This window comes from Plodia interpunctella, chromosome 19, assembly GCF_027563975.2.
Source record: "Plodia interpunctella isolate USDA-ARS_2022_Savannah chromosome 19, ilPloInte3.2, whole genome shotgun sequence".
Taxonomy (NCBI): Eukaryota; Metazoa; Arthropoda; class Insecta; order Lepidoptera; family Pyralidae; genus Plodia; species Plodia interpunctella.
Window position 1 is genome coordinate 7,205,836 of NC_071312.1, and position 25,105 is coordinate 7,230,940.

The window sequence follows — 25,105 nt, forward strand, 5'->3', positions numbered from 1 at the left end:
ATACACTTATCACATTAAAAACACAGGAAATAAACTGATACTTAATTAAAAATAAATAAAATGCCGCCGTGGCGAGCATTCCACCTGCTTCTCAGCTCGCGGACCGCATTGCAGTCGGTTTTACAGCAAGCAGTATAGTATTTGTAATCCATGAAGCAAGGTTAAAACGCACGTGATCAAAAGATTCTGAAGATGATTAACACTTAACTTCTTCGAAAAGTTTTTTTTTTTCGAAATGTTCTGTTTTGTTATTTACTGAAAAAAAAAGATTGATAAAAACTCTTTCCATTAAATTTTGTTCAGTGTGTTCCAGCCTTACCATTTGCAGAGCTAGTTTAAACAAAGATTCGTCACGTGGTATCACGCTTGAGACTGTCGCGTGAAGGCATGGCCTAACTTGCGATAAGTATTTGTAGAAGAAAATCATATTCGTTCTTTTTAGTATATGAAATGGGTTTTGATATTTTATTTACTATCTACTTACATAAGTTTTTCAAGAAGAAGAGAAAGGCATATATAATAATGTAATATTATAATTTCGATTTATTTATTTTTAATTGAAGTCTAGTCTTGATTCTCGAGTTTCAGTAATTCTTGCAACATTTTCTTTGCATTTATGCGTTTACATAGCCGAAGCTTTTGTTTCATATTTAGGTGAATTATTTACACATGTCCGTCCATAAACAATGTACAAAAATATAATCCACAACGTCATAAATTACGACGCAGTGTCTGAATAAACTTCAGTAAGCAAACTAGATAAGATAGCGCGACACAAGATGCTGTATTGACGAGCAGTCGCGCCTCAGCCATGGACAACTTCGGTTACCGAGAGATGTCGTGGCAGAGCGTCCCTACCACCCGAACCTCCGTCAGAAGCAGCAACCTGTCCAGAAGTTTCAGCTCCCGGACTAGGGACTCCGAAGAAATCCCTCTGAACACTAGATACAAACATGTCCGAAACATCGACCTACTCGAATCAGCTAGGGTACCTAGCTCCACAAAAGACTACCTATTCGTCGGCCCTTCTCCACCGGCTGACGACGCACCCAATATGCATGCAAGTTTTGACGTGCTTGCCCCAGATTTAGAAGCAAGATTAACCGAAGACGCCGTTCGACGTGGACTCTGCGAAAGAGCTATCACTTACGGCGCTGGAAGATTTTTCGATGACATCGAGTGCGGACTGATCACAACTGAAAATATTGAGGAACATATCAGCTCCGCTCCGGAAGCTGTGATCAATTTGGCTCTGTTATGGGCTACTTTTCTGACACGAGATGAACTTTTGCCGGCTATTTTGGATGCAGGAGCCGATATACACTATGCGGAGCCAGCTGGACTTTCAGCATTACATTTAGCTGCTTTCAGCAGTGCCAAAAATGCTGCGTTATATCTTCTCTCTCGCGGAGCCGATGTGGATTATGCACCAAAATACTTTACGCCTCTCCATTGTGCTGCTTTTGGGAACTCAGTTGAAGTTGCCGAAATACTTATTGCTAGTGAAGCGTCTCTTCATGCAGTAGTGCAAAGAGCTGGTTGTGAAGATAATTTGGTTCATTGTGCAGTGAGATCAGATGCTGTTGAGTGCATGGATTTGTTCATAAGTTCAGGTGTTGACCCGGGTTACGTCACTTCAGGAGGATTAAATGCTTTGCATTTAGCCGCAGAACTTGGCTCACAGCGCTGTCTTGCATATTTGCTTAAGGAAACAAAGATAAGCGTAAATGGACTGACCAAACAACGGGATAAAGAATCTACAGCATTACATTTAGCAGCTTCTCGTGGATATGCCGAATGTGTAGAGCTTCTACTAACAGAAGGTGCTAAAGCAAATACATTAAATCATAGAGGTTTCACAGCACTACATCTCGCAGCCAGATGTTCAAGTTTAGAATGCGTCGAGGCGCTATTGAGAGATGGCAATGCAGACCCGAATATTGAGGATTTTGATAAGCGAACACCACTTCATGCTGCTGTGTCCCGCTCCGATCGTGCATCTGATATAATTGATATGCTTGTGAGTTGGGGAGCACAGGTAAATAAGAAAGATGTATATGGATATTCACCTCTACATATAGCCGCTATAGACGGGTTAACGCCTTGTGTGGAAACTTTGATATTTTTAGGTGCTGATGTAACATCAAAATCCAAGAAAGGACACACAGCTCTTAGCGTAATTGCTAGGAAAACTCCTAAATCTTTGACTATTTTACGGCATAACTTGGATAATGGAATTTCCATCAGTCGACCAACTGAAGCCAACGAAGAAGTACAAATAGAGTTCGATTTTGGAAAACTTTTGAAATTTTCTTACCCCCGAGAAATTACATATTTAAATAGTTTGATAGACGAAGGCCAAAAAGACATATTGCTACATCCATTGTGCTCAGCATTTTTGTTTATGAAATGGCGAAAGATCAGAAAATTTTATTTAGCCAGACTAATATTTTGCTTTTTATTTGTATCATTTTTATCTATTTACGTCCTGACAACAGTTGTGAAAACTTGTAAGGGAAAATATTCTGAAAAATATGGAGTAAAAAACGAGTTGTGCCAACCCCAATCTCTTCTCGGAGGAATGTTGAATCACAATCCGATCGAATTTGAGAGATGGATTCTTATCGGTATCACAGCTTTCGAAATAGTGCGCAAATTGACTGGTATTACTGGATATTCAAGTATACATCAGTATTTTACAACATTTGAAAATCTTATGGAGTGGTTTGTTCTTCTGTCTGTATTTTCATTGTACAAAATAAATGCAGACTATAGCTGGCAAAACCATGTTGGCGGATATGCGGTTTTAGGAGCTTGGACAAACCTGATGTTACTAATGGGTCAACTTCCAATGTTTGGTGATTACGTAGCGATGTATCAGAAAGTATTGACCGAGTTTCTGAAGCTACTTTTAGCATACATTTGTTTACTTCTGGGTTTCACTATTTGCTTTTGCGTAGTATTTCCAAACGAGGAAATGTTTTCCAATCCATTGATGGGTTTCATATCTACACTTTCAATGATGGTAGGGGAGTTGAATTTGAGCATCCTTATAAATGATCCCGTAAAACAAGAAGATCCGCCTCTTTTATTTGAAATATCGTCACAAATTATTTTCATCCTGTTCCTCATGTTTGTCACTATTATCTTGATGAATTTGCTTGTCGGTATCGCAGTCCACGATATTCAAGGTCTTCGCAAAACTGCTGGGTTATCGAAATTAGTTAGACAAACAAAGCTAATATTGTTCGTAGAAATGGGTATGTTTAGTGCACTCCTACCAAAATGTCTTCACAAATATGTGTACAGAACTGCCTTAGTGTCACCTGAGGCTGGGAAAGTTATACTTATTGTTAAACCACTCAATCCTCGTGAAAAAAGATTGCCGACAGATATAATGATGGCGGCTTATGAACTGGCTCAGTTGAATAAGATTAAGTCTGGAGGGTCAGTAAAGGAAATATTGCATAAGAACAGATATTCCTCGAAGTTCAAGAATGAACCAAAGACACAAGACCCGACCATGAATATCGAAATAAGGGGAATGCAAGAAAAGATTGATCAGACCACGTTTAATTTGAAGAAGATAGATCAAGAGATGAGACATTTGAACACATTATTGTTGGAACAGCAACATTTGTTACAGACATTGGTTAAGTACCATGACACAAGTATTCACAGATCATCAAGTTACGCAACAACTACAACGCATTATAACAACGAATCACCCGTTTTCTTCCCAAATAATGAAATTTCAAGATATCAGTGAAAATAATGAGAATCCATTTGAAAATAATGTGTTTACATTATTAAGATACGGTGGTATTTTCTGCTAAATGGAGATAGTGGCTGTTCAAATAATTGTCAGGGTATTTTGTGATGTACACGTATGTATTTGTTTAAGACTAAATAAGGATACAAGTAATGTTTTATAATGTAAGCAGTGAAAAGATGTTTTTGTGATAGCAAAAGGCATTTTTATCGAGTAATTTAAACTCGGTGTGTTTATTTATACATTTTTAATATGGAAATTTAAATCATTGAACCATCATTGTTGAAATTTCTGATAAAATATCTATGTACTATAATGTCCATCAATGAAGTGCTAATGTCCTGTTTGGCTATATTATCAATGTTGATATTTATTGTTTGGCTGAACGACAGATAACTGCAGTCTAACAAGGTTCTTTTGGCATTTTAGTAGGGGCGCCACTTACGTTCTAAATAAGAAATTTTACTAGCTCAGGATATTTGTTTACTGTTTTACCATGCCTTAAATGATTCTTGTCAGACTCAGAAGAATTTCAGTGACTGAAACTTTGATATATTCGGAATTTTAAAAAGTATTTCCATGTTATATCAAAATATATAGCACAAAATAATTATATAAAGTAAGATTTTACCAAGATAAGCGAAAGCTGTGAATGTGTTTGGTTTATACGATATAATAATAATTATTCATGTCACTATTTTGTAATTTTAATGAAGTATACAAAACTTTACTTGTGTATTTAATCGAAGTATATGAGTCAGAAATGTCATGTACATAGAGAAATGAAAAATGAGATGTCCTAGTTTATACTATCTGTCCTATTTCCATACTTCACGTTCAATTAGACGTGCACACAATGCTTTGACCTAACTGCGCTGCGGTACACTACACGACGCGATGGGACACACTCTTTACATCTCACTTGTTCCCAGTTTCATTTGGGACTGTGACGTAGCGAAACCCGGAGTCAGCGTAAAAAAAATTGAAGATTTTATAACCTGTCGCCTTTTGCGTTATTTATTTAAAATCAATTTTTAAGTATGTATGATAATTTTTAAAAATTGATTTCATTTTGTACTGGCGTGTGGTTCAGCTCTATAATAGGAGCAACCCATATCGTCCCGTGGATATTGTGGATGGATGATAGACAACAATAGCACTCCCAAGTAGGGTTGGTTGACGTCAGGCAGACGGCCTGTTGTGAATATAAGAGAGAGAGCGAGAGAGAGATGTGAATCAACGAAGCCTAGTGTAAGGATTTGAAGATAAAAAAAAATATTAAAATGAAGATTCGTCTGTGGTTTTAAAACCGATCGCGATAATTTGGTCAGTTTATTTCATTAAAAATCCGTTAGAAAAATACAAACTACGTTTTATGTGTACGACAGGAATTATTATTACGTAGGTATACTAGATAACTCATTTGTGCTACAAAATATTATGTATTTTTCAAACCGATTTTGTGGCGTCAAAGCCGTACATACTCATCTGTCACGGTTAAGCTAAGCTAGGACATTGGGTCCGTCTTCCGCATTCCTAGACCTGTGTTCTGTGTATTGTTGGTTATAATCTGTGGTATTGTTATCGGCCACTAGTTGCTGTTTATGCGAGCAACTACCTACTGTCTTGGTTAACAAAAGAGCTTTATTGAAGCTACCTACTTCAGTATAGTTTATAGGAGTCTATCGTTGTTAGTAACAGATGTAAATATTGCAGCCTAGTATTGTTTGCTAGCTTTCTTATTAGAGTTTCATTTCGTACCCGTGGAGTGAACAAAAGGAACATCGCCTTATATTCTTTTACAATGTATTATTGCTAACATTGGTGTTAGATTCAAGTCGCCTAAAGGCATGTGAAATGACTTTTTCGACTACCTACCGGCGTCTAGTGGCAATTATCAAAATCAAAAATCAGAAATTAGGCCTTCACAGGCACTTTTTCACGTCATATTCTAAATTAAATGATGTTTACCAAAGCTACAAATCACTAGCATTTCGGAACGACCACTGCTGAGAAGAAATGCCGAAAGAAACTCATTCAAACAGTGTTGATCCCTATTACTCGAATACACACTAGTGAACTTAAACTGACGACCGGTGTGCAGGTTTCCTCACGATTTTTCTTCACCCAAAACTCTCTATGAATATTGGTGTGTTAACATGAGTTTCCTTAAACAGTTTCAACAGTCAGATTGGTATACAAACTCATGTGGATTCAAACCTGGTACCTTTTTATCATAGGCAGACAGTTTTAACACTTGTCCACCAATGGTTTACGCCGATGGAAAGGCGACATCAAAAGATAGCGGGCTACAGAATAGGGAAAAGTAACCTAAAGGAACTAAAGCAAGCCGAACTGAAAAGAAGAAGAAGAAATTCGAATAGGTAAACCTACAGAAGGCCAATAACATCGTAGATATTAATAAATCGTCTTTGATGCCAGTATCTGGCGCCAGCTATTTTGGTGGCTTTACAAAACAGATAAGGTACAGAGTTCAAGCAATATGCGAGCAATTTTCTTCTCTATCGCATTTTTTATTGTGAGGAACAAGACATACTATCACACAGTTCATCAACATTATCCCAGCAACAAGAAGTCTACTGCTGTCCAGCAGATCTATATAATTATACACTTCAAAAGGGAATTATATTTTTAAAATAGTTATAGTAATGATGTCTTATTACATGGACTGTCAATTTTCTGATAAATACGTTAATTTATTCATTCATTCATATGCGCAAAAAAATACTTATAGCGATAAAGGCTTTTGTTGGAGAATTATCATAGAATTATAATTGACTAGATGTTGCCCAGGGCTTCGTTTCCGTGGGAATTTTGAGATAAATATCAAAAAATCTTGGATAATGTACCTTTCCAATGGTGAAAGAATTTTTGAAATCGGTTAGGTAGTTTCGGATATTACCCGCCTCAAACATACAAACTGACAAACGCTTACCTCTTTATAATAATAGTATAGATTAGTGTGGGTGTTAATAGAAATACGTGAACATTAATGAATTGAACATGATTTTATTACCTCTGATGCCAAATCACCTGATGTTAATCCTTGAAATACTGTTATTACCTTTCAGCTGTCAAGGCTTTTTATCCCAAGTAGTATTTGTTCTAAAGTGAAAAATGTACGCGATATTTTGTGGACTTTCTTTCTATTCCGTCGCTATTCTGTAACAGCATTATTAATCAGTGGAATGCTCAATTTAATCACCGAAGACTGCATAAAGACGACAAGCGTCGTGACGTTACAGATTCCTGACGTGAAATTGCAGGTGGATTCTGGAACGGGTGTAGTTAATATTAGATCTGAATGTCCGGCAGGCAATGATCCATGTCGTGTACGTCTACTTCTACTTCGTGTAACTCTGCGAAAAAGCGTAGTGTTAGAGTTGTTTAGGTAGACTACGAACCACAGCTAGTCAACATGGAAAAAGAGATCCAGAAAATCCTTATTTACCTCCTTCCTCACCAGAAAAGCGATGACTATAGATGATCACCATAAAGCGATCCTACAGACATCCTGGAGTAGATACTTCTGGTACAAATGACATTTTTTATTTTATTTTGAAAAGTCTGTACAATTTTATAGCTTTTGCGGTGTGCAGAAACCAAAAATATGTTTGTATTCTAGATCGTAGATTAGTCATGAGTACCTACCTAATGAATGGTCCGACCCAAAATTGTACACGTGTCAAACAAATCATCTTTGCGATTTAGTATCCCCCCACTAATCACAACTACACGAGTTTTGGTATGTCTGTCTGTAATAATGTCATGAACTGCGTTCACCTGCAGGATGCTATAAATAAGGGAGGTATGCAGGTTGACAATTGCGGGATATGTGAGATAGCTGATAGGGTTGTCTCTCTCTTAGAATAAAAGTAATGGAGACAGATATTATGATACAAAGTCCCCTGCCGCGTCTGTCTGTCTGACTCAAAAACTACTTCACGAATTTGCATGAGATTTTCATCAATCAGGAACCAGGAAGGTTTAGGTGCCCGCGTTAATTTTCCGGGATAAAACGTACCCTATGTCCTTCTCCATTTTTCAAACTACATGTATGCAAAATTTCAAAAAGATTGGTTGAGTTGATAGAGCGTGAAGAAGCAACAAACTTACTTTCGCATTTATAATATAATTAGGACTAGGATTAAGATTGTGGTTTTACCCGAGTCAAGCCCATGGCACAAGTCTAGAACTTACTTTGGGGCTAGCTCAATCTGTGTGATTTGTCCCAATATATTTAAGCCGGAAAGGGCCGCTAGTGAAGATTAAATAATAAAAGTTCCGAGCGCCCTTCAAATTCAAATTCAAATTCAAATCATTTATTCAGAAATTAGACCTTCACAGGCACTTTTTCTCGTCAATATTTATAGTTATTTCTCACAAGCTACAAACTACAAACCCTTCAAAATATAGTATCTGCCTGAAAAGAAGAGCTGTGCCCCAAGTCATTTGGGAACGTTTAAGTGGCTGTTGCTGATTGACAGTGTTGAAAGTATAGACGTACCAAAAAGGTTCAACGCTACATCATTATATTCGTGCTTCATCTCTTTTGACGTTGACCGAGTATTTTCGTTTTTTCTTATTAGTAAATATATGTAATTATTACTCTTATAGTGTGTTATTCCTACAGATAGTGATGACTCCTCAGCCACGGCAGAAGAGTGTGTCATCCCTAACCCACAGTCAAAGTAATTAGTTCGCTCCAGTTGGAGACACGCGAGGCGCCGCTTGGCGTGCCCGAGTCTGGATGCCAACCTTAACTATTTTATTATGTAAGCTAGCTGCGCCCCGGGGCTCGCTCGTGGGAATTTCGGGATAAAACCCTACTAACTAATACTAAGTACCCTATGTGTCATTCTAATTTATATTATAACCATGTACCAAATTATATAACAATCCGTTCATTAGATTATACTTACGTGAAATAATAACAAACACACATATACTTTCGGTGAACTTTCATATTGAGGAAACCTGCCTACAGGTCGACAGTTTCAAGTTCACTAGTGTGTATGCGAATACTTGCCACCAAAAGTCGGTAGATAGTTGTAAAAGTCATGGCAAGATGTCTTTATGCTTGAATAAAACCCGACACTAGTGTTAGCAATAAAACAAAACACTGAAAATAAGAAGAATTAAGTAAATAAAGTATAATAAGGAAGAGGTGGAAATCAGATTAAACACCAGAAAAGGATTTGAATTATTTAAGAACTTTAATTAATCTATTTCGCAGTCTACAAATCCGCTCCTAAGAGCGCAATAATCTTCAATTAAGTCTAAGAATTGGCTCGAAAATTCCTAAAGCTTAGTTAACGTAAATAACATTGCAATTACAAAACTATTTACTGTTTTTCACAAAGTACCGCCGACTGCCTTCGTTAGATTGGAAAGACTATTTCAAAGTACCTACAATGTTAGGTCTATATCTATTTATAAGTATGTAGGTACCTTTATGCCAGCTCCACACTGTCGCCGAACTCAGACACATGCCGACGCGAATGCGTGAACATTGCTTGCAAACTTAGTACGAGTATATTTATTTACCACAATGAAAAACCATCAATGTATACATTCGAATCCGCCAAAGTTTCACAAACTGTTCGACGAGCGTGTGAAGCCGGCATTAGAGTCAGCCCATTGCTACGTTGCGCTACATTGCAACGACACAAAGTACGTTGCGGCTTCGTTGTGCTCCGATGTTTTCTACAGGTTTTGACATTGACGTACGTTGACGTCCAAACTCCATACACCTGACGGCCGTCAACGCAAGGGAGGACAAGTTAGCGCAGCGTAGGAATAGATATACTAACAATGGGGCCGGGCTATTATTGTTTGTTTGTCTTTCTTTCTGTTCCTTATTTTGGATTTACAGCAAAAAAAAATTATTACAATGACAACAAGGTTACGATCAATATCACTTACCAACATTTAGATGAATTGAAATGTATGAAAACGCCTGATCTTTTTATGTCCTCAAAGTTTCACTACACAATGTCATCGATTATATTAAAACAGGCGTTAATATTATAATGGTTTTAAATACTTTTTTAAAACTTATTCTTTTATCTTTATTCCTATTCTTTATGTACCGACTTGAACAACGTTTAATATGCATAAGACTACATATTGTAAAAATATTTTCTCATGGTATACTTACGTGCCCTCACCGGAGTTTTGGAGCAAAAATTGGATTCATAAGTAAGTCGTTCACGAGGGTATGAACATCAGAAAACGGCTATGAATAGAAGTGGTCGCCGTGGTCCAAATCCAAAGACAGATCGGACCGATAAACATATCATATTTTCTCAACATCGCTCTGAAAACGTAACAGAAAATGCCTTTTAAAGTACCTTTTATAATAAAACCTATATTACAAATTAAAACTACTTAGACCAATAAAAGAATACAATATATCATTATATCGTACGAGTATTTTGTTATTGAACTTGTAATCGATAATTATAGATATCGACAACCGGTAGTCCACGATAATAATGGTTTAAACTTTTATGACACTATATCTTAATATAATTAAGTTTTAGGGTTCAAATATTGACGACTATGCTTTTATAGTTTAGAAATTACCGAAAAAAATTACTGTAAAATGTAAATGACAATGCTTTCAAAAATATGACAAAATTGAACAACCATTTTTGGACTCGTCCAAATGCTCCATACTAAATGATACTTTAACGTGATGTTACGATTGATCCATAACTAACGTGACGTCACGATTGAGCAATATCTTAGTAAAAAAAAAGCTATGTTCGTTCGACAGCTACCTACCTTAAATATTGCGTTTATGCTAAATAGTTTATTTTTATAATTTCATCAATTTTACTTTTAAAAGACTTTCCAACCAAATTTAAAAGTTCGTATTATGATCCAGCAGCATTGTTATAGTCTCAGAATTATCACTCTTATATTTATTTTATTTAGAACATAGGTAGGCACATATTTTTTACAATTTTCTGACCTGGTCACGTACTTACCCTATTTTCTTGAATATTTTTTAAAAGTACCACTAAGCTTTAAAGTATTTCTTTTCATTTCATATGGAAATTAAAGGTATCAGGAACAGAGGAAAACTGTATGGTTTGTTGCGTATTACCCGAGCGAAGCCGGAACGGGCCGCTAGTAAATTATAAATGTTTTAATTGATACCAAATCCTATAGTCTCAGCTTATCCTGACACAAATACAAATTATCTGTTCATTCACAACTTCTTTAATCAACTCTTAATTTTTTAACGAAGATAAAACGTTACTCTATACATTATCTTTGTCAATAAATCTTTGTTAATGAACAATCTAATAATGAACGATCAAATGAAAGGAGGAGTATGTACCTTTATTAGTCGTATTCCTCATGACTGAGGGTCGTCGTCATTACAAGGAATGAAACACACATAACTACTTTCTTGGCATTAATGGTTTGCCATTACCTTCTCCATTTCACACACAAGTTAATAATCAACAAGTGTGCAGGTTTCCTCACGATGTTTTTCCTTCACCGGATACAAATGGTGGTCGATGAAAACTACTATACACGAGTCAGATTGGTATACTAATTCATGTGGCACGAGTAGGATTCGAACCTGAGACCTTTCGATCCACATCTTAATCATTACACCACCACCGCACCGGGAAGGACCGTACATGTAATCTAATAATATTTCCATAAAAACATGTTATGTGATTGGATAGTTTACGGAACCACAAAATATATCTATTTATACAGTCATCCTCCCAATAAAACACCATAAACAAATTAATTTTACAACTGATACAGATGATAACAATTCCTTTGACGGTATAAAACGGAAAAAACTAGATGATAAAATTTTAGCTAGCAGATCATACTCTATAGTAACAATGGCGCGACTATTGGTCCTCTCTGCACTGCTGTTAGCAGGTAAATATTAGATTTAGTTGTAAGGTGTAATTTGTGTAGAAAGTTCTCGTGAATGTCGTACGAAGTGAGATAATTGCTAGATCATATGCGACAATAACATTGTCCAGTGGATTTATGTCAGGTAGGCGACGGTAAAATCACACGCATATCTTCTTTGCTCCTGACCCCTTTACGGCATCACAGCCCAGATAATTATAACCAGGAACACGCACATATTATAGAGACATAGTTGGTAATACAACTCTTATTACTTTCTTGCAATATTCTTTTTGTGTGCATTATTATCAATACTGGTGTAAGATTTTATTCAAGTCGGCTGTAGAAGTCTCTCCTTGTGATTCTCCAAAAGATTGCCTGGAAAATATTGCTCACAGCGATAAGGCCCTCTTTACATATACTTAATTTAATTGTCAAATTTGTGCAATAAATGGTGTTGTATTATTAGGTCCAAGGATTTTTCTTTTAAAATTATCTTCACGGTTACAGCTTACAATGTGGACGCCGCTGGAAGGATAGTCGGCGGAGAGCTAACCACTATCGAGTACTACACCTCGCTTGTCCAGGTGGAATCCCTGGGCGTGTTCACCAACACCTGGGGCCAGTCTTGTGCCGCCAGCATCCTCAACTCTAGGAATGTTCTATCTGCTGCTCATTGTTTCGCTGGAATGTAAATACATTGCCAAATACTTTGAACTGAGTTCAGGAATATGTGAAAAAATGTTTGCTCATCTTGTACGACATGATACTTTGATAGACCTAATAGAAGGAAAAGTAGAAGCAAACAGAGGAAAAGAACCAAGAAGTTCTTAGATGGACCAGATAAAGAAAAGAGCAAGAGTGGTGTCTTACAGGAAGGTCAAAACGATGACTGAAGATAGAGAGAGATGGAAAAACTATAAAGTTCTTAAATTAGTTTATTAGTCTAGTTTTTTAGTATAATAAGTCTCATCAAGCACTGCGGTTCGCCTGGTGAAAATTTGGTGCATTTTTAAAAAGATTTTTTTAAATGACCGTTTTATATACTTAGTGTAAATTAGCATGTGGTGAAACAAACTTGAACTCGTATAATCCTATAATTTAAAACTTTTATGAAATACTAAATGAACTAGATGTATTTATAAACGAACAATTCTCCTGTGTTTGTAGGGAAAACATACCTATCCAATAAATAATTTTGATTGTTTTTGTATTACATGTCACAGTTAGTGACAGTAGGATCATAATCCAACTTGATAAATATTGTATTATTAATAACAGATCTTCTTTCTTTACACCGACTCAATTGGTAGCAATATATGTAGGATTTAAGTCTGCCTTTTTACATTTGTATAAATCAAAAAATAAACAAAAATATATATTTAATTCCAGCCTATACGACGCCAGCCGCCGTCGGGTCCGCGCCGGCTCAACCTTCCGCAACACCGGCGGTATCCTGGCTCTGGTCGAGCGCGAATTCAACCATCCATCCTACGGCAGTCTCGGGCTGGACGGTGACGTCAGCGTGGTTAGACTGAGCGAGCCCCTGGTCTACAGCCCCGTCGTGCAGCAAGCTACCATTGTGGCTCAGGATACTGTCATCCTTGACAATCTCCCCGTCGTTCACGCTGGATGGGGCGCGACGTCCGTAAGTTTCACAGCCTATATATCTCTTTGCTTGGTTTTTATCCACAAAAGTCGTTAACACAAAAAAGTGGTAAACACCCGCCTGAAATCGAAAGATGAGATCTCACTACCATGTAGCAGTTAAAACATCGTGTGTACAATACAGTTATTGACGAGGGAATTTATCATTATGCAATTTTCTTTTTGTAAATAGCCGGTTCGAAAATTGAAATTTATTTTTCACAGTGGCAAGGACCAGCTTCCAGCCAGCTCCAACACGTGACCATCTACACAGTGAACAACGACCTCTGTCGCGAGCGCTACCTCCAGCTCCCCAACCAGATCGTCACTCCTAACATGATCTGCGCGGGTCTCCTTGACGTTGGTGGCCGCGATGCTTGCCAGGGTGACTCTGGCGGCCCCTTGTACTATGATAACATCCTCATTGGCATTGTCTCCTGGGGACACCAATGCGCTAACGCGACCTTCCCTGGAGTCAGTACTGCTGTCGCCCCCTACACCAACTGGATCGTGCAAATCGCTGAGAGCTAAATTATATCGTTTACTTTATGATATTTATGTAAAAATATATATTCTTCTACAACATTGTATTCTGCGTTTGTGTTAATTTGTGTCATCATCATCAACGACTTCTGGCATGACTATATATTTTCTCAGTATATCCCTATCGAAAAAATCATTGCAAGCACTTAATTTGTCTATCGTCGTGGCATAGTACCTACCACGCCATTCTGTCATCTGCAGTTTGCGGTTTTGGACGCGATGTGCTCGTTTCTTTTAATCTTAGTGTGGACCATGTTCATTTGATATTATAATTTACACAGTTCAAAACAGTGGAGTGTAAAACTATAACTGCACATGCAACAAAATCCGTAAAAATCACAATAATTCTAGAACAGCACACATTTAACCCGTACTGGGAGTTAAGTCGTTCATACAGCAGATATACTATGTGTTACGCCACAATAGTGTACGTACTGCGAAAGTTATGCCAATTGCAAATAATGAAGGAGTGATATGAAAGTGTTGAGAATTGATGCTAGCTAGTGTTTTGTAAATAAAAAATGTGATAGAAAAGAAATACGTTGACAAAATGAATTTAATGATTAAATATTTTATGATGTACGAATTATTATCTTTTATGGCATTAAAGTTTGTCTTATCAATGATAATCGAAAGATATCACGTATCCAAAGGGACGTGTGTATTACGGTAGATCCATTGTAATTCTCAAATTAATTATACGATACAAAAAAAAATACAATTCTACTTTCAAATAATACTTTTGGTCTTTCTTTTTTAGTGGCCAGTATCTACGTGTCGAATGTGTTTGTGCATGCAATATGCTAAAACATTTAGAAAAGATGAAACGGGTGATTCTGAACACTCGAGTTCAAGATGGTGTATGTTGACTTTTAGTTCAGAATATAAAGCCTAAAATATAAAATACTGAGTCAATACGCATATCTTGACTCGTGTTCAGAAATATACAGCTGTTTTCTTTTCAATAGTTTCATTCTAGAGTAGTGAGGAATGTCTGTAATATTCGATTAAATTCGACGATTTAGGTCTTGACGACATTTACTTATAATAATCTCGTTATGAATGTACTTGCTCATTAAATCTTACTATTCATAAGTTTCAATCCCAATAAGAAAATCCCAATTATTCCCAATTGAGATAGACCCAAATACGGTCTAACACATAATTTCTCTTCGTTAACTATAATATATAATTTATTTAAAATTTAATGGTAGATGTAGAATGTTATAATGTAGATAGATGGACTTAAGAAATTTAATGAGGAAATTTAAAGCAAAAAAATAGATTCCAAAATAAATATACACTCGAACACAAAACCTTCTCATTTTTTGTATGTCGGGTATATACATATTTATTTATACCCTTTATATACAAATTTAACATTTATAAGCAAATCAAAAAGTATTGCAAAAGTAAAAAAATATTCTAGTATCTATATTTGTCATGTTTGAGGGTCGTGGCCATTCAATATCAATGTAACACCACACACAGCGACTTCTTGGGCTAAATTAATGGTGTGTAACCAATTTAGAAATTTTGTAAGCGAAAATTTTATCATATTATTCAAACTTGAATGAAAACACTTCTGATTATCAATATAAAAGAAATTTGAACCGTGATTAATGTTGTATGTTGTAAATCTAAATAGGCAGGGGTTATAAAACTTTACAATTACAGATAACATGTTCTATATATTGAGAATTAAAGACAAATAACATTTTATTACGGTAGCATTTGTTCATAAATATGGCTTCAAAGATTATCATAGCGCTGGCCGTTATCGCAGGTATTTTTATATAATATAATCTTATTCGTTATCATATTAGTTATATACTTTGTTTTTCTTTAATGTCTTTAGAAATTGAACTTTTATTTAATTTAAGGCCACCAATTTTGTCTAATTTTTCTATAGATTAGCACTGCATTTACAAAAAATCATCGAACAAACGCATCGATCGATGGAACTTTTTCGCATTGAAGAAAATTGATGAGATGAACTTTGATTGAGTGAGGAACAGGCTTATTATACATATTAACTTAAATATTAGGTATATTCAGGGAGCTAGCTATTGCCGGCAACTCCGCCCGCGGTAGCTTATGTTTGACGTCGAGTCATAATATAAATACTTATCTATTCAAAATTTTATAAAAAACAGTCAGTTCTCAACACATTCTCAAACATGTCTTTCATTACAATGAAACTTGGTGATAAATTTGTATCAAAGTGTACATCGATTTAAGTTTGCATTATAACGTTAAGGGTTAACTAATGTCTGGCTGTGCCGTTCCTGTCTGGCCCTGGCTTGAGGGATAAACCTAAGAAGTGTGAAATAGTAGACTTAATGATCCACCTGGGTTAGTGCGGCTTGATGTCGTCAGGAATGACATGCGCGCCAATGGTCTGACAAATAGGGATGCTTTACCGTGCGAAGTGGAGAAGAATGTAGGAAAGCTAACCCTGGGCTCCGATGCTCAACATCTAAGGAAGAAGTTCAGGTGAGAAAGATCTAAGGACGCAACAGAGAAAACGCTCATATGAGAGAGAAACAGTGGAGACAGTAAATATATAAAACAAGTCTATAAATAAACCAAAACAAGTCTAAGTATCCTTATCCATTTCAGTAACAGTCTGCAGTGCCTCAGGCTCCAGCCGAATCATCGGAGGCAATGCAACTGAAATCGAGAACTATCCCTCGGCCGTCCAAGTCGAGTTTAGCACCATCTTCACCTGGACCCAGCAGTGTGCCGGCAGCATCCTCAACTCACTCTTCATATTGTCGGCTGCTCATTGCTTTTCTGGAAGGTATATGCTTTTCTGAAAGCATTTTCTTTTGTACATACACCGATATTGATGTGCGAGTCTGGTGTGTTGTGCTTGTTTCTGTGTTTATGTCCATCCCATGATGCAAATTAGTGTTTAGTTAGATTTAGTAGCCATCGAGAGTAGTGCCGTTTTCAATTTTGCCAAGATGGGAAGTGTTTAGTCGAGTGTTGTACATTTTATATTTATTGTTCTTAACATTTTCAGCCTTTATTCCGCGCGAGATCGCCGTATCAGGGCTGGCACAGCAACTCGCAACTCCAGCGGCTTTATCTTCGAAATCCTCCACGCGATCAACCACCCAAACTTCGATAACATGACCCTGGACTCTGACATCACCGTCGTCAGACTGGCTACTCAGCTGACGTACAGTCCTACCATTCAGCAGGCCACTATCATTGCTCCTGGGTTTGAATTCCCAGCTAACATTCCTGTAAAATATATCGGATGGGGTCTTACTTCGGTAAGTTGTAGTTTTTTAATGCTGATAAATATCTGCTTATAATATGAATTAGAACAGCAAACTTAAAATATCTGAGAAACATCCATAAGTTAAAATGCAGATTAAAAGAGTGTAGCAGATGATATCGATTGAATAATGTTACTAGTGTAGTTAATTTAATTGCTTTTGCATTTCATTTTACTTTAAAATTTACATTTAAAAGTACCTGATTACCTGCATTTAAAAGTACATAATAGTAGTTCAACCTCGGTGGCGCAGTGGTAAACTGCTTGCCCCTGAACCGAAAGGTCCCGGTTTCGATCCCCGGTCGTGTCATGATGAAAAATGATCTTTGTGTGATTTGTCCTAATATTTATTTATTATATTATTTATATTATCCTCGGAATCTTTTTACATGAAACAGTAATTAGTAATTTCCAAATCAGTTTCCTTTCAACCTATGTAACTATATTTTGTAAACGGTTACAAAAGGGGGAAACTTTTCTCTCTTTTTTTGTTACCAGTTTAAAACTAAAACATTTTCAGCCGTATTTGTGACCACCCCATAACAATATTATTAATAGTAATAATGTACATGATATTCTTCTGCAGTCAACGGGCCAAGCCTCTCATGCTGACGTCCTCCAAGAAGCCGAAGTCCTAACAGTCGACCGCTCTGTTTGTGCTCAGACCTACCTCTCGCTCCCATCTCCAAGAAACATCACCGGCAATATGATCTGTTCTGGTCTTCTTGGCGTTGGTGGTCGTGGTGCATGTACAGATGACGCGGGTGGTCCCTTGTACTACCTCAATATCGTGATCGGCGTGATATCCTGGGGCCAGGGCTGTGCGCTGCCCGACTTCCCAGGAGTTAGCACAAACGTCGCTGCCTTCACTAACTGGATCAGCGCTACTGCAACGTAAACGCTGGATGGAACCTCGTACTGTTCTTATTAAACCATTTTATGAAATTTTAGTCTATCTCTTTCTTTTCTCTCTCTATCTCTTTCTAGCGGTTTCTCAGTTGCCTTTTGCTTTTTTTCGTTCACTTTACATAGTCTTCGACATGCCATATAATCATCAATAAAACCGGCGGTGTTAAGTTTTACGCCTTCTGCCACGCACAGGCGGAAGTGAGTCATAGCTATACATTTGTTGAACGAATGAATGGTTGAATGAATGATGATATTTTTTGTTGCTTTTGAAGAGGGTACACATATAGGTACATGGTTTGCAAAATACAGTTCAGTTATTGTCATAGCAAGCAAATAGATTTAGAATAAATATAAAATTACATAATATGTGATTGATTCTTTTCAAATCTAAATGTATTCCAAATGTATTTCTTATTCAAGTATATCATATAACTGAGGGAAAAATACGTGTAGAATTAAGTGCAAAAGAATCAAGTTTAAAAATTTACTAACAACGCCATCTAGACGTGTGTTGTGGAACGAATGTAGATGTAAATCTTATTCAAGTTGAGGCTGATGCTGAAAATTATACACTTTACTAAAATTACTATAGGTTTCGCTAGTGGAAACTTTTTTATATATAGGTACGGAGAAATCACAACCTTGGGACAAATCTTCCATGTATTTTTTTTGTACAAAAAAGATACAATGAACAAAGTTACCTATTCGTATGTAAATCATGAAATCTTCCAAACCTATTAATGTTATAAATGCAAAAGTTTTTGAGGATATTATGTGTGTATGTATGTTTGTTACCCTTTCACGCAAAAACTACTGGACCGATTGTTATGAAATTTAGTACACGCGTAGAATATAACCTGGAATAACACATAGGGTACCTTTTATTCCGAAATTCCCACGAGAGCGAAGCCCCCGGGCGAAGCTAGTCTTCTATAAATTGTGTAAAAAAGAGTTCATCTATCTAAATTAATACAGTGGTAAATACGCGTCGTAAATACGTTTAAAATACTAGAGCAAGTAACGGATTATTGTCCAACATAACTATTGTTGAGTTAGATAAAACATGCACATTATGCATTATTATGCATTTTATGATGTACCAAAGAATAAATTGTACGAATACCAGTATCATTAAGGAGATATCTTTTGGAATAGGCTTTGCACCTCGCCCTAGGTTTCCAGGGGCGCCGATCAATAAATTCCCGTCTATCCCTAATCCTACAGCGCATGCGTCGTCCGCCATCTTTGAATATCAAAACCGGGATCATGTGCTTGGGCCCTTGAAAACAACAGACAGCTCGGATATTGTTTAGTGAAAATAAAAGTTTTCTTACAAAAATGAGCCAACCAGAAGGTAAGTTTAATTAATTCGATTAGTTTTAATAATTAATTAATGCTTTTATTTTATTTAGTCTATTGGTGATATGTTTACACACTGTTAGATACTGTTGGCTACGGAGTGTCACCCTAATCCTAACTTCGTAACTTAAAAGTATAAATGCGAAAGTAAGTTTGTTTGTTTGTTACCTCATCACGCTCTATCTACTCAAGATTCTTCTTGAAAATTTTCATACATGTAGTTTGAAGTATGAAGAAGGACATAGGGTTTTCATCCCGAAAAATTGCCGCGGGCAAAGCCTCGGGCAAAACCTTGTTTAAAATAAGTACGCACAAAAATGCCGGGATTATATATATATATATATATATATATATATATATATATATATATATATATTTATGTGTAGTAGTTACCTCCTCAATAAAATGATGAGGGCAATGGACGGACTTATCCATAAATGCATTATCTTCCAGCCGACATTTAGGTGGAAACAGAAGGTGTATTGAAGAATCTTCAGAAACTTCTCATATTTTTTTTTTACATTTCACAAATAATATTTAATGAAAATGTAATCTAAATGTAGAATTTTTAAACTCTACTGCTGGGCAACCACTCCATCGCTTTCAGTTTCTCTCTATCCAGAGCAAGTTCTTCTCAGATTCAAGTAAAAATATTGCCAGTTGATTGTAAGAGTACAGTTAAGAAAACAGAGTATAAGTTCGCCAATGTATAAATATATGTTTACTTCTTCTTATCCTATTGCAAAATTTGAAAATAAATTTAATTTTTGAATTAAGTAGGTTTACTTCGAATCGTACAACGATTATATATATTCTACTAAACAAATATCTAAAAATTCTTCTTTTTCAGCCTCCGAAGATATGCTAGAATCCATAGACGAACTAAAAGAGCGTCTATCATCAATGAAGCGAATGATGGAAGAGCGCAAAGCTGCCGGATCAGGAACAAAGGATCTGTTTCAGGGAACTGCTAAAAGCCTTCATGGAACCAACATGATTGACGGGAATTTCCTCAGTTTTGTCTTCGGAGGATCCCTAGTGGTTATCTTAAGTGTCTCAGTGTATGCCTTTTATAACTTATATCATGCGGTTTTGAAGAAATTCCCTTCGACACATACGGAGTTATAAGGTGTCCGATCATGAATTCACGATTCGATAGTAAGCTTTGTGCCGGCCCCACTCTGTCGTCGAACAGTTCGCCAAACTTTGGCCGTTTCAGTACACATTACTGGTTTTTCATTGCGGTAAATAAAAGCACTCATACTAACTACGAAATGTTCAAGCATTCGCGTCGGCATGTGTCTGAGTTCGTCGACAGTGTGGAGATGGTAATATGTGGGTAGCGAGTATACGAACTTTAGCCATAAAATTGCAATGCAATATTGTTGATTATTGCAATATTTGTAAAGTTTGTATGTAACGACCAGAGGTCGTCATGTCGGGAATGGGTTCGATCCCCGGTCAGGTCAAAATGGAAAATGATCTTTTTCAGATTGACCTGGGTCTTGGATGTTTATCTATATATGTTATAAAAATATAATATTCTTGGGTTAGTGTCCACAAGTAACACAGTGTCGAATTTACTTTGGAGCTAATTAAATTTGTGTGATTTGTCCCCATAGGTACATAAATTTATTATTTATCATAAAAATCTCTGTGGACAAAACAATACTAAGTAAAAAAAAAGTTAGCTATAAATAAATTGGATGGAACATTTACTTGTACATCCTTTCATTTTTTTATTATAATTATTTTTTAATTACTAATTATAATTGAAAGTCCTAAGATTTTTAAATAATTTTCTCCTTATTTTTGCATTAAAAATCTTATTTATTCTTCTAAGTATATGTAGTTTTAGGGGATTTCCCATTTTAACCGGTTTTTGCTGAAATTCGCGCCGGTAAGTATTTTTAAATAATAAATGATGTTTAAACAACAGCGTTTATTTGTAAGCATATTTAAATAATGGTACCTTTTCAATGCTGGAAACTCATTTTTGTGCACCTTGAACAATATGTTCATTAGTGTGAATTGTATTTTTAAAAGGAGTTGGAAAATGACTTTTATTCCATTATCTATAAGTAACAAAGTACCATGGCATAGAACCTAAAATGGGAGTAGAATGGAGTTAAAGAGTGAGAAAATTGCAAGTAAAAAGTATGTACGATGTTTCTTTGTGAAAAGTGGAAATGGTCTTTGAGTAAATTAAATTTGAATACCGTTCGTTTGTTTTATTTAATCTTTATCGTCTTTCATAAAACAATAATCTACACCGACTATCTACATTTAAAGAAGAAAAAAACATTCTCAGTAACAGTCATGCCCCATTGCGCAGTCGCGCTCCGTTATTTTGTCGTCCGTCGACAGACAACGCAGAACAACGCAGAAATTTTATGAAGTTTTGACTACGTAAACGCACACCAGTGTTAAACCTATAACATGGCTCCAAACCTGCAAACTAGTTGATACTTCTGTCTCACACTAGTGTGACAGACAGTCGACAGTCTTTCATTACCACACATGTGTATAATATGACTGCTAGAGAGCGATAATAACTTACTTATGACTTGTGAGAGGCCAATCACTGAGATCTCCGATAAATTCAATATTCTCTAGAATTTCTTCCCTTGAAAAGTCTGGATAATGGAAATTCTAATCGGAAATAGCCTGAAATACATAACTCTGAAGATAACTGTCGAATAACAACCTCTTTGAATTAGTGGTCTGGTCACATATGCTCCCGCCCTTTTATAAAATCTCCAGGAAAAGCAGAGCAAGCACATTCCTAAGCTTTGAGTACGCGGCAGGAAATTTCTTATGAGGTACAAATAAGATTTATGGTCAAAAGTAGATACACACTAAAATCACTTGCGATCAATGAAACTATGCCTGGTATATACCCATCTCTCTTTTTCTTCTCCTAGGGTGATCCACAAAAAAAAACATTAATTTTTACCCTATAGAAGGTTGCAAAACCAGGGGAGTAACACAGGGTTAGTGACTTTATGACCTAGGGTGTTATGACACAGCACCCTGTATAAATTGATTCGTTATACATGTCACACATGCTTTTTAACTTATTTTTGAAAATAATAATGAAATGAAAAAATCCTGGAATCGAGCGGGAATTGAACCCGCGCCCCTGTCTATCCGGGACAGTGATCTTATAGCCACTGAGCTATCGAGGCCATGCAAGTTCGGCTGAATTAATTCATCTCTTTACGTTTTGCGTTTACGTTTACGTTTTGCGGCTTCAATTCCCGATCGATTCCAGAATTTTTTCATCTCATTATTATTTTCAAAAATACAGCACACTGTAGTTACACACTGCTTCTACCATCTTTGAAACAGGAACATAACAAAGCAAACACTGCTGTTTGACGGCTGAAATATATGAGAGTGAGACACCCTGCAGACGACCTTTCTATCATAGTCTACCTCTGTAAAAAATGGAGTTGAATATTATATCTTTAGTAGCTGTTTACCCGCGACTTCTTCAATGTAGAATAGTTGATTTTAACAACATAATTATATTTATTGTGATTAATGTGTTTACCGATGCCAGATTACTAATTTCTAGAACCAATATTTTGGCGATATAGCCAATTAAGTCGCCTCTGGTCGACTTTTCATGAAACTTTGTTGTTTTGTGTGTAGTTTGTATGAAATTCGGTAAAAGTCGGTAGGTAGAAATAAATATTAATAAGTTAAAAAAAAACTAAGTTTCTATCTAATTTATGAAACGACATTGTCAACGATATGGGATATAGTTTCAAAGAAGTAGGGATTAGGAAGTTTTTATCGCAAGCCATTAGGGTACAGTCGCGCTCGAAAATGTTCACATTTTAGTATTATCTGGGAGAGAGTATACGAAATATCTTTTAAATATATACTTTAGGAAACTAATTTCCTAAAGTATATATTTAAAAAGTATATAAAGCTTCATGTATGTTAGAAGGTATACCTGGTACAGACCGAAAGCGCCTTGCATTAAACAAAACACACACAATTGCATTAAAGAAAATTACCACCATTCATTGTGGTGGTCATTTTGTTGCGTGAAAGGTGGTCAATTTTTGCAGTTGTGTGAAATTGAATTATCAAAATTTACGTTTAAAAATTTACGCTGACCCCTGGCTTGGCTTGTAATTATGACTCATAGTTGGCAAATAAATGTTTGAATCTTTGAATCTTTGAATCTTTGAATCTTTGGCGGCATCACAGCCCCTAACGCAAACAACATGCGAAGATGAGAGTACCCCTTAAGTTTCAGCTCACTAAATAAATTAATTTAGCTATGTAAATACAGGCTGTAAAATAGCAAGTTGAGTTTTTTATATATGTGTTTTTTCGTAATGTTTATTTCTATATATTTGTCGACCTCGGTGGCGCAGTGGTAAAATGCTTGCCTCTGAACCGCGTTGTACCAGGTTCGATCCCCGGTCGGGTCATGATTGAAAATGATCTTTTTCTGATTAGCCCGGGTCTTGGATGTTTATCTATATATGTATTGGTTATAAAATACCTATCGTTGAGTTAGTATCCCATAACACAAGTCTAAAACTTACTTTGGGGCTAGCTCAATCTGTGTGATTTGTTCTTATATATATAATAATAGTCGGCCATTAGGAACACAGATCTAGAACGTCACAATTCATACCAGCTCATCGTTCATACCAACTGGGCCATGAAGATCTTCAAACATAACACTTGCCGCTATTATTTTACCACACAATCTTCTTCATAGTCGTATTCCTCATGGCTGAGGGTCGTGGTCATTACGTGGAATTAAACACACACAGCAACTTTGTTGGCATTAGTAATGAAATGGTTTGCCATTGCCTTCTCCATTTCACACACAAGTTCATATAATCAACCAGTGTGCAGGTTTCCTCACGATGTTTGCCTTCAAATTCAAATTCAAATCATTTATTCAGAAATGAGACCTTCACAGGCACTTTTTCTCGTCAATTTTTTTATTTATAGTTATTTCTCACAAGCTACAAACTACTGGCATTTCGGAACGACCACTGCTGAGAAGAAATGCCGAAAGAAACTCATTTGAACAGTGTTGGTCCCTATCATGCCAGATAGCTTACCATTATTGTTTCTTACAATGTTTTTTCTAATAATATATAAACTTCGCCTTCACCAGAAGCAAGTGGTAGTCGATGAAAACTATTATACATGAGTCAGATTGGTATACAAACTCATGTGGCACGAGTAGGATTCGAACCTGGGACCTTTCGATTCACAGGCGGGCGTCTTAACCCTTACACCACTACCGCTTCATCATACCGCCGCACACACCGCACCACACAACCATACGACAGCAAATACTTTTGATAACAGAAATTTTTTGAACAGAAAAAATCAAGTCTCGTCTTGTACCAAACCAGTGAGTTTCGACGCAATTACACCTACGTAGTATTCCCATAACGAAACTGACTCATGTTTCCCACTCATTAACACGAAAATTTTGCACATATACCCGTCTCTTTCCCTTCTATTCATATCTTCCTACCTCAATAATACGTGTGAGCGAGAGAAGAGACAGCAATTGTATAAGGTGAGAAAATGTGACGTGTATGGAATGAAAATATGTCTAGGGAATAACAGATGTCGTTGTGACAAAATTATGTGGGTAATTTCGTAGGTAAGGTACTGTATGT

The 25,105-nt window shown here is 36.4% G+C and overlaps 4 protein-coding genes across 4 annotated transcripts; all 4 read left to right on the forward strand.

Annotated features, from left to right (window-relative positions):
• Window positions 1-776: 776 nt before the first annotated feature.
• Window positions 777-5,086, forward strand: LOC128678261 (transient receptor potential channel pyrexia-like). Its single transcript, XM_053759693.2, has one exon. It carries the CDS (start codon window positions 812-814, stop codon window positions 3,767-3,769), a length of 2,958 nt encoding a protein of 985 aa, XP_053615668.1. The 5' UTR covers window positions 777-811; the 3' UTR covers window positions 3,770-5,086.
• A 6,516-nt stretch (window positions 5,087-11,602) lies between these two features.
• On the forward strand, window positions 11,603-13,923 carry LOC128678241 (trypsin, alkaline C). The gene is made up of 4 exons (XM_053759658.2): window positions 11,603-11,710; window positions 12,197-12,377; window positions 13,079-13,334; window positions 13,559-13,923. Exons 1-4 carry the CDS (start codon window positions 11,671-11,673, stop codon window positions 13,862-13,864), a joined length of 783 nt encoding a protein of 260 aa, XP_053615633.1. The 5' UTR covers window positions 11,603-11,670; the 3' UTR covers window positions 13,865-13,923.
• Window positions 13,924-15,558: 1,635 nt separating this feature from the next.
• LOC128678242 (trypsin CFT-1-like) lies at window positions 15,559-18,115 on the forward strand. The gene is made up of 4 exons (XM_053759659.1): window positions 15,559-15,662; window positions 16,499-16,679; window positions 16,905-17,160; window positions 17,752-18,115. The coding sequence occupies exons 1-4, from the start codon at window positions 15,623-15,625 to the stop codon at window positions 18,061-18,063; spliced, it is 789 nt and encodes a 262-aa protein (XP_053615634.1). The 5' UTR covers window positions 15,559-15,622; the 3' UTR covers window positions 18,064-18,115.
• A 1,162-nt stretch (window positions 18,116-19,277) lies between these two features.
• LOC128678243 (uncharacterized protein) lies at window positions 19,278-21,656 on the forward strand. Its single transcript, XM_053759660.1, has 2 exons — window positions 19,278-19,428; window positions 20,284-21,656. Exons 1-2 carry the CDS (start codon window positions 19,413-19,415, stop codon window positions 20,559-20,561), a joined length of 294 nt encoding a protein of 97 aa, XP_053615635.1. The 5' UTR covers window positions 19,278-19,412; the 3' UTR covers window positions 20,562-21,656.
• The last annotated feature ends 3,449 nt before the right edge of the window (window positions 21,657-25,105 follow it).

Excerpts from the sequence above, each read along its gene's own strand:
- LOC128678241 (XM_053759658.2), top strand. The coding sequence starts at position 11,671 with ATGGCGCGACTATTGGTCCTCTCTGCACTGCTGTTAGCAG. Across the intron at positions 11,711-12,196 it reads CTCTGCACTGCTGTTAGCAG|CTTACAATGTGGACGCCGCT; the intron begins GTAAATATTAGA and ends TCACGGTTACAG. Across the intron at positions 12,378-13,078 it reads GCTCATTGTTTCGCTGGAAT|CCTATACGACGCCAGCCGCC; the intron begins GTAAATACATTG and ends ATTTAATTCCAG.
- LOC128678261 (XM_053759693.2), top strand. The coding sequence starts at position 812 with ATGGACAACTTCGGTTACCGAGAGATGTCGTGGCAGAGCGTCCCTACC.
- LOC128678242 (XM_053759659.1), top strand. The coding sequence starts at position 15,623 with ATGGCTTCAAAGATTATCATAGCGCTGGCCGTTATCGCAG. Across the intron at positions 15,663-16,498 it reads AGCGCTGGCCGTTATCGCAG|TAACAGTCTGCAGTGCCTCA; the intron begins GTATTTTTATAT and ends TATCCATTTCAG. Across the intron at positions 16,680-16,904 it reads GCTCATTGCTTTTCTGGAAG|CCTTTATTCCGCGCGAGATC; the intron begins GTATATGCTTTT and ends TAACATTTTCAG.